The sequence below is a fragment of the Palaemon carinicauda genome, chromosome 9, assembly GCF_036898095.1.
Source record: "Palaemon carinicauda isolate YSFRI2023 chromosome 9, ASM3689809v2, whole genome shotgun sequence".
In the NCBI taxonomy this organism is placed as follows: domain Eukaryota; kingdom Metazoa; phylum Arthropoda; class Malacostraca; order Decapoda; family Palaemonidae; genus Palaemon; species Palaemon carinicauda.
Genome location: NC_090733.1, coordinates 105,149,270 through 105,159,269, shown reverse-complemented (window position 1 = coordinate 105,159,269; position 10,000 = coordinate 105,149,270). Strand labels below are relative to the sequence as shown.

The window sequence follows — 10,000 nt, the reverse complement described above, 5'->3', positions numbered from 1 at the left end:
GTGATTTTCTATAATACAACATTCCAACTTGAATCACGACTTACTTTTAGCAGCTGATTACTGGAAGCTAGGAGAGAATGATATGATAATGAAGTGCTAGAGGATAGACCTTATATACATCTACAAAGAGTGGGCAGCGCATGCGCAGAGAAGACCACCACACACAAGATGAAAGACCGAGAGTAAGAGAGAGTGACAGATTGCAATTAATATTCAAGGTCGAGTACTAGCTCAGAGTCCTACTCAACCACTTTTAGGATGCTCCGCCTCTCTCTCCCGTTTCGAAAGGCTGCGGTAGAAGGGAGAGAGAGGCACTTTTGAGGAAACCTCCTCCTGCGGCAAGATGAGAGAGAGGGTGATCCCGTCCGAGGGATGTCTTAAGCGGTTTAGTAATTGCTGTTTGATTTGTGCATTTTTGCTTTTTACCTCGTAATCATGAGTACTGTTATTTTTTTTTCTTTTTTTTTTTTTTTTTGTATCGTTCTTCTGGATGGTAATTTCATTGATAATAAGGGCGTGGAGGTGTATATCGTTTAGATTTTAGCAATTAAAACTAAAATCAACATGAAAATATATTGAATTTTAGGCGAAACTTTTCTCTGCATTGCGTTAGGTGATTCTTCAGTTAGGCACATTTTATATTGGTCATTATAGGAATGTCATGTTAGTAATGACTGCCTCTTTTCGGTGCTAAACCGTGTGATACAACGTAAAAATACACACACAAATATTAAATATAGCTTACAAGGAATTTTTTTTTCTATTGCGTAAGAAATCTTTGGAAATACAGTATTATCTAGGTAAGGGCTCTACAGCAAGACAAATAATTAGATTACTTTAATTGGCTTCCAGTACTTAGAGATTTCGGGTCAAAGTAATCGTGAACCACTCAGAAGCGAATTAGAATGTTTCAGCCAAATAGAATGTTTTCGGTAATTGCGCAGCATACAAAAGGAATAACGGTCATTATCATGTTCCAGCAGAGATGCAAATCAAGACCAAAGATGATGAAATAGTTCAGGTTTAGACCCATAGTTCTTTATGAAATAAAATTTTAACTTAAAAGACCTAAAGCATTAGTTGAGTTTAAATCAAAATCTTGGAATAAAAATAATTCAAAGAAATAAGAAAATGAATATTATATTGAAAAGATTATTGGTGATTTCAATGTCCGCCATAGGGAGTGGTTAAATTCTGTTTCTCCCACTTACCGCACGCATGGCTTAAGAGCTTTGGGTTTTGCCTCTGAATCAGACTGTGAGCAAATCATAAGTGAAGATACTCATAGGTCTGATAACTGCTTGGCCCTCGTATACACCGACTCCCCTGGTGTTATAACAAGTGGGGGTTGGCTCTCCAGTTAGGACATCTGATCATGCCTTGATTTTAGTGGTGGTGAAGACTGAGCAGCCTGTCCCTGATGTATCATACTCATGCAAGGTTTATATAAAATCTCAAAAAGACTGGAATGGCATTTTGAGTGATCTTTTGGGGCTTGAATTGGTCACAATTGTATAGTAGTGTTGATCCTGTTGTTCATTTGAATGAGAATCTAGTCAACATAATTGATAGGCGTATTCCTTTTCGTGTGCCAAGGTACAGAGTGAGAGACAAACCATGGTTCAATGATGATTGCAGACGTGCTTATTTGGGGAAGAAGGAGGCCTATCATCTTTGGAAGGGTAACAGATCAGATTTGACTTGGAATAACTATACTCAGGTTGAGCTTTAGCTCAGAGACTTTATGCTTCAACTGAAAAAAGAATACAATTTAACCATGAAAGAAACCCTTTCTGGTACAACAAAGGAACATAAGTGATGGGGTATCCTTAAATCTGCACTCTATGGTGTGGACGTAACAGTTTCCCCTTTATTTAAACTAGATGGCTCAGTCACTCACTGTCCAAAGGAAAAGGCAACCCTTTTGGCTGATGGTTTGATAGTAAACAGAGTACTGAGAAACTTGATCTTCATCATTCTTGTTTTTCTGAGGCTAAGCTAACTAGTTTAGCTTTTCAATCTCGTGAAATTAAAGCTCTTTTGGTGGACCTTGATGTTTATGGATGTATAGACCCAAATGGTATTTTTCCTTTGTATTCTTACAATGATGGCAGATTTATTAGCTCCAAATTTCTATTATTTTGCGCAAGTTAGCAAGAAGAGGAGTTTTTAGCACTTGTTAGAGAATTTGTAATGTTACTCCACTATGTAAATGTGTTTGCGGTAGCTCAAGTCCAGCTGATTACCGCCCAAATTTCATAACTCCCTTAGTAACTAAAGTTTTTTAACGTCTTTGCAAAACGTCTAAATAGGTTTACTGAAGTTAATCATCTGTTCCTTTGTTTATAATTTAGCTTTCGTAATTTCCTTGGAGCATGTGATGCCCTTCTTACAATCACCAATGCTGTACAGAAATCATCTGATTGTGATCAGGAAGTTCGTATGATTGACCTTGATTTTAGTGCTGCCTTTGACCGTATCAATCATTAGGCCCTTGTTTTCAAACTCAAACAGTTGGGAGTGGGTGGGTCGTTTCTCAACATTATTATTGATTTTTTAAGTAATAGATCTCAAAGAATTGTTGTTGATGGACACCATAGTGAGTATAGGAATGTGATATCCGGTGTTCCACAGGGTAGTGTTCTTCGCCCATTACTTTTCATACTATATACACATGACATGTGGTTTGGCCTAGAAAACAAGCTTGTTGCATATGCAGATGATGCTACTCTCTCTGCATCAATTTCATCTCCAGAATGTAGATCTTAGGTTGCTGAATTCCTTAATAGAGAATTAGCTAAGATTAGTGCATGGTGCAAATTATGGGGTATGAAGTTGAATACTGACAAAACTCAAAGTATGATTGTAATTAGGTCCTAGACAGTGGCTCCTCAACATCCAGATCTCATAATTGATAATGTCTCGTTAACTCTGTAAGACTTAAAATTTTAGGTGTAATCCTCGACAGCAAGTTTACTTTTGAGAAACATATTTGGTCTTTATCTTCTTCAGTTGAATAAAATGGCTTATTGAGAAAGGATTTTAAGATTTTCTGTGATCAGTCTATTCTGCAGAAGTGTTTTAATTCTTTCATTTTACCTTGTTTCGAGTATTGTTCTCCTGTCTGGTCTTCATCTTAATTTGTTGGACAGAAACTTACGGTCTATTAAATTTCTGGCACCGTCGTTCATTTAGTTCGTTATGCGTGTTGCATAGGATTTTTCTTATAATTCTGACCATCAATTACATTTTGATCTTCCCGGACAATACCATCATATACATAATACTAGGTATGCAGTTAATTCTATAGTCAGGCCTTCTCCTTCATAAGGCTCAATACTACACAGTATTCAAGAAATTTTATTCAAGCTATAACCAAATTGTGGAATGATCTTCCTAATCGGGTAGTTGAATCAGTAGAACTTCAAAAGATAAACTTCAGCATATGTTTGTATGTAGAGAAGGCTGACACAAGTCTTATTATAGTTTATATATAAAAGATCTATTTTAATGTTGGAACTCTTCTCAAAATATTTCATTTGAATTGTTCATAACTTCCCTAAAGTTTATTTATTTCGTTATAACCTTTCCTCACTGGGTTATATTTCTTTGTTGGAGCCCTTTGGCTTATAACATCCTGCTTTTCCAACTAGGGTTGTAGCTTAGCTAATAATAATAATAATAATAATGATAATAATAATAATAATAATAATAATAATAATAATAATAATAATAATAATAATAATAATAATAATAATAATAATAATAATATACTTTAACAAAATATTAATACGAAATGTAAATAGCACGTGTTTTGAAATAGGATTTAATTTGCATAGAGTGAGTTATTGCAGATTTTTACAGACTATGGAAGAACCTATGCTAAAAAGATTTACTTTTAAATAAGAATAAAATAGATTTCTTCATTGCCAGACATTCAAGGAGCAGAACAACAAAAGATTTCTGAAGAGTATCATAGTTGAATAGAATAAAAAACGCAGGAAACCAAATATCAAAGATTATTTAAAAAGAAAATTTATCAGAGATGCTATAGGAACAATATTCTCTCGAAATAGGCAAATAAAGAGATTAGCCGTTTCCTATTTAAAATAGATATTCCCATTAAGAAAGACCGTAGGTTAATTGCAGAAAAAAGTAGATGGAAATTTTGGACACAAAAAGTCCAGTTAATTTTATTTTAGAAAAGATGTTTACGATTTAGCAAAGCAATATGCTTTCCATTATTATTATTATTATTATTATTATTATTATTATTATTATTATTATTATTATTATTATTATTATTATTATTATTATTATTATTATTATTTATTACTAGGCCAGTCTTTGGTCAGGGGAAGGCAAAATTATGACAGATCTTGAAATAAGATAACCACAACTCTAGAGATTTACCTAACAAGAATTTCTAATGGATAAAGGACTATAGTATTATGGACCTAATTTAAAATTTTCAAATCTAATTCATTTAATAAGAGATCCTTTCTGAAAATTAATCTGAATCAACTAAAGGTCTGGGTTTATGATCTGGTTGAACTGTGAAGGCAAATATTTCGATTTGGCAGAACCAAGATGACATATAAAGACGGATAAAAAGCTGTTTATCTAGAATATATTCAACCAACGACGAAGCAGTGATTATTTGAATGAAACTGACATTGAGTTTTTAAACTTATACGTGGTTTTATTAATTTTCTTTTTCTGCTCTAGATGAATAAACCATTACTTTCATAGCTTAATAATATCGTGCTTTGGGGCTTGAAATAACAAGGGTAGAAGAGACTTTTACTATGGTAAGCAACTCTTCTAGGAGATGGACATTCCAAAATCCAACCATTGTTCTCTAGTCTTGGGTAGTGCCATAGCCACCATGGTCTTGGGTTAGAGTTCTCTTGCTTGAGGGTGCCCTTAGGCACATTATCCTTATTTCCTTTCCTCTCTTGACTATTTGCTTTTTCAACTAGGGTTATAGCTTAGTTGGTAATGATAATATGTTTATATGATCTATAGGCCTAATCATAATGAATGCAATCTTTTATCGAAATACACAATGGTCTAAAATAATAACTGTCTTATCATTGAGACCTTTCACAGGAGGCGCTCTAATGTCGTAATCTTGGCAAAAAAAAAAAAAAAAAAAAAAAAAATAGCCATATCTTTTCTCGAAGGTCGGTAATGTCAACTAATTTTTCTCATATCTAGATAGTTAAATATGAAGATGTAATGGACCAAATAAAATCCTTGTCGGATTGCTCCTATCGAATGTTAATTAATCTGATTCTTAATAGAAGTTAAACAATATTACTCCTAACGGACGTTGAATCAACGAAAGGAAATTCTTAATGCAGACCATTCATTTCATATAGAAAAAAAAGGGGGGGGGGAGAGAGAGAGGTTTTGATGGAATCTTGTATGCATTAGCATTGAATTAGTTTGCATATAAATGTGCTGAAACAAAACTGCTAAAAGATTTCTCAGATGTTTAAATAAGTGAGTAAAGTGCAGTGCATTTTATTGTATTGTTATCATATTTAGGATTGTTGAATAATTGTTTTCTTTGGGGATTGTTAAATTATGTTCAAAGATGCCACATTTCTCTTGTTTGAGGGCACACTTGGGCACACTATTCTATATGTTTTAATATTTATTATCCTCACTGGGCTAATTTCCCTTGTTGGATCCCTTGGACTTCTAGCATACTGGTATTTCCATGTAGGATTGTATTTTGTATACTACTACTACTACTACTACTACTACTACTACTACTACTACTACTAATAATAATAATAATAATAATAATAATAATAATAATAATAATAATGATTCGGTAGGAGACCCTCCTTTATGCAAGTTTGATTGAAGATAACGGCTGCTTCAGTGGCGGGGATTTTATGAACTCCTTTTCTATGGATCTAATCTTCCCAACAGCACAGCAATTTGACAATGACTGTATTATTCTCATTATTGCAGAGGATATATATTCGTTCAACAATTTGCCAGTAACTTTGCTATCCCCATTCTTCTTCTTTGTCTGCATCTTTTCCCACGGTTATGTGGGGTCGAAGTTTCTGGCCAGCGTTCTCCATCTACCTCTCCCCGTCCTCTTGAACTTCAGAGTCCTTTTCATGTGCTATCCCCATTCTTAGAGAGAATAGCACAGTTACTGGCAAATTGCAGTGGTGTTAAGAGGGAGATTAGATCAATAGAAAAAGGGCCTCCTAAAATTAACGCCACTGAGGCAGCCATTATATAATCATCATCATCATTATCATCATCATCTTCACGCCACTGAGGCAGCCATTATATAATCCTCATCATCATCATCCTCTTAGCGAATTCAGACACACCTAGACCTACTTGCTAAGAACATGAAACCAGTCAAACTTGACACTGCAAACCATGACCTGCCGTTACCATTCTCCAAGATTATGATGACGAGCGTAACCAGACATCCATGAAATATTTGCAAACCACGTTAGTACTACTCAAACCCCCAACGACTATGGGTTACGGCAGACGATTTTCTGAAGTAATACTCGTTCAGCAATGCCTTTGTGGCCAGATTATCTTATTTACTTTCTATCCAGTAGAAGCTAATTGACGTTAGAATGAGGTACATGTGTCATTTTTTTCTTTCTTTTTTTTTTGTAGTAATAGATGTGCATAATTGGGGACTGAGTATAATCTTTCCTTATATGAAGGGAAATTTTAGTAATTGGTTATTGTTCTTAATTATCGGCGAGAGAGAGAGAGAGAGAGAGAGAGAGAGAGAGAGAGAGAGAGAGAGAGAGAGAGATAACCGTAGATATCAGTGTGGTACTGTAAACGTTATAAAACATATTTTATGTTTTCTTTTTAGCCTTTAATGTTTAGTTTATTCGTTATCTCTCTCTCTCTCTCTCTCTCTCTCTCTCTCTCTCTCTCTCTCTCTCTCACACATTTTATATATATATATATATATATATATATATATATATATATATATATATATATATATATATATATATATATATACACAGTATATGTGTGTGTGTGCTTTTACACGTTTGAAAAGGATATCTTCATAGTATCTTATGGAAGATGGCTGCCTGACCCTAGACTTGCTCTTAAGTTCAAAGGTCCTATGTTTTTATGATGTCTGGAATATCCCGATGTTATCAATTCACCTATTAACTAGATAACATTGCCTAGTTATGTTCATGGAAGGATAATCATTTTTTTTTTTTGTGACAAACAATTAAATGAACCAACGTGAAAACTACCAACACAAGAAATGTCGTAATCTAAGTCGAAGCTTGCGTATAGTAATGATTGAACTGGCCGTTAATGAGTGTACGTCCAAGTTCGTAGGTGACATCGGTAACCTATTTCTTTTAACCATAACCCTTTCACTGCTAATGGTAACAAAGTGAAAATTTGTAAAAGGGGAAACATCTTTTCAAAACGGCCATACCTTAGCAAGTTGATATTTATTACAAAGGCGTTAATGAGGGTTTCTCTATAAATAACAAGCTAGGATTTTCGTGGTTTTGAAAGCTTATTCTACATCAGAAGTTTTGTGGAATTCACCGCTGCCAGTGTAAGGTTTAATATCTTCCTAGTCCATGCCTGGCCACTGGCAGTACTGCCTTTACCGGTTTTAAAATTCAAGAAAGCTGGAATCTCTAGAGCATCGTCAACACCAGACACACAACTGTGTCAATGGGACGCGCTGACACCTGTGAGAAAAGGAGAGACCGCAGCTGCACAGTATGTGTGATGTTCAGAAAAACCATGGTGGTTACCATGCATAATGAGGAATTGGTCAATTTTTTCGTTCTTTACTCAAACTTTTATCGTTTAAAAACGTATCAAAAGGCATCTTATTGTGCTACGAATAATCTAGTTATCAACTCTACTAAGCCGTTGTCTCTTCTGTAAAAGGAAGGGCTTGGGTATGTAGAAAGTGCAAGAATTTGTGTATTGTGGGGATGTTGATGCAGAGGATGTAAAGATGTTGGACACCATTGATCAGCCGCAGATGTAAGAAGTAGTTCATGATTGAATGTGGCAGTTGTGTGTCATTTCCTCTAGTGCCACACTCTGTGAAGGAAAACAATATATGTACCCATTCTGAGTGGGGATACCTTAACGTGGGTAAATAGTTTGTGTATCGCCATAATTACCGAAGCTGTATTAGACATGGACACCCATGCTAAGTTGGTTTGCTGTGAGCGATCAGACTGAAATTTCCTACAATCACCAATCCGCAGTGGCCAGCGTGGTGATGAAATTTGGCTAAACCCCAGACATGAATAAGGACATGTCTGAGGCTTGTCCTCCAGTGGAGTAATAACTGCTTTATTTGTTGATGTTATTATTCTTGTTGTTGCTGTTAATGTATCATGGCTATCATTTTAGCATAGAAGATTTGAATTACTCACGGTGTGAATGAGAATGAAAATACTAAACAGTCGCATTTGATTTTATTAAGTATTAAATGAAAAGTCTTTAATTACTAAATATCTTCATTTCCATAAACAAGTAAGTGCAATAAATTCATACACTGCAATCAAAAAGTAGAAGATATTACGAAATACATCGACTCTAATGAGTAGATCATTTCTTCAAAAATAGTTTTGGCCAAGCCTCCCAACGCCTCTGTTGCTTAAGATGTCTTGACCTGGAAAAGATATTTGAGATATTGTTAGGTAGAGTTCTTTTAAATAAGAATAGAATAACGCGTGGCGCATAAGCTGGATTTTCAGATAATGCTTATGATTATTATCACACTGTTTAAAATAGTTATTGATATTGGACTTCCTTTTTTCATTGTGTGTAATTAATATGCATTAGTAGGTCTTCTGTACACAAACATATATGTGTACATGTGTGTATCTAGAGTATGTGTATATGAAAATATGAATACATGAAGTACATGTACTTGTAAGTCAATATGTTTGCATTAGTATGTATTTTCAAGGTTTTTCATTTTTCCCTGACTTTTAGTTCATAACTTATAATCAATAAATCAATTCAAGAATTACAGTAACTAAAAGCATTCAGTCACATTACCGTGACCTTCCTTTCGAGTCATCTATTTGTCCAAAGTGATGTTGCAAAGGCAGGATACCATGTCTTTGAAGAACGAAATGTGCTCCTCGTTATCTGCCCCTATAGACTCTGTAAAAAATAATGGGAGAGTTCCAGTATTTCTCAAAATAAGTATCATAATCGCATTATCTAAATAATTGATTTTAGAAGCCCGTTCTTAAATTGCGTGATATATTATTTCTTGTTCAAATAAGTTTCATGAATGTAACAAATTTTTATTATCTTGTTTTCTTGATAATGAAGGCTGTGACTAGTAAGCTTGAAATAAATAGAGCCCAAATGAAATGAATTACTTCTAAGGTTAAGTGATACTGACCTGGTAGTACGATGTCGGAAACCATCATACCTGTTTATGGAAGGGAATAATTTTTTTTTGTTATTTAAGTAACTATCAATAATACGCTTGTTTCAGGGGTATTGAATACAACCCTTGATGCGTGTATTGTTGGACACAGGAATTCCTGATGCATCTCGTTCTGAGGATGTACACCCAGTCACACCCTTACTGAGTAACGAGTTCCTGTGTGTAGACCCTGCTTGTCAGCTCTGCCATCTCTCTGTAAATCTGTCTGGCCTATTGGAAACGTCCCTGTCTGACGTTCTGCTGGACGGGAGATAGGGACCCGTTCAAGCTCGGTAGTTTCTTTTAGTGTCAGCACTCTTACCATCCTTGTGAGCTAAGGACGTGGCGTTTAGGGGAGCCTATAGGTCTACCTGTTGAGCCATCAGCAGCCATTGCCTGGCCCTCTCTGGTTCTAGCTAGGATGGAAAGGGGGCTAAGACGTTGATCATATGGTTTCATGGTCAATCTCTAGAGCTTTGTCCTGCTAAGACATTGGCATAGTTCCTTGCCTCTCCCATTCATGAGCGATCTTTAAGACCCTTCAAA

General features: G+C 35.2%; 2 protein-coding genes across 3 annotated transcripts in view; both read right to left on the bottom strand.

The window, feature by feature from the left end:
* LOC137646818 (uncharacterized) overlaps positions 1–66 on the bottom strand; it is a 4,452-nt gene extending 4,386 nt beyond the window's left edge. The window contains exon 1 of the mRNA XM_068379901.1: positions 45–66. The gene's annotated coding sequence lies outside the window, so the exon portion shown is untranslated. The remainder of the gene's footprint in view (positions 1–44) is intronic.
* Positions 67–8,468: 8,402 nt separating this feature from the next.
* The window catches only part of LOC137647039 (uncharacterized), an 18,312-nt gene continuing 16,780 nt past the window's right edge, over positions 8,469–10,000 (bottom strand). For both annotated transcript variants that reach the window (XM_068380174.1, XM_068380175.1), the window contains 3 exons: positions 9,428–9,457; positions 9,073–9,180; positions 8,469–8,680 (listed from right to left, as the gene is read on the bottom strand). In XM_068380174.1, coding sequence (XP_068236275.1) covers positions 9,095–9,180; positions 9,428–9,457 — 116 coding nt within the window. In that variant the 3' untranslated portion in view covers positions 8,469–8,680; positions 9,073–9,094. The remainder of the gene's footprint in view (positions 8,681–9,072; positions 9,181–9,427; positions 9,458–10,000) is intronic.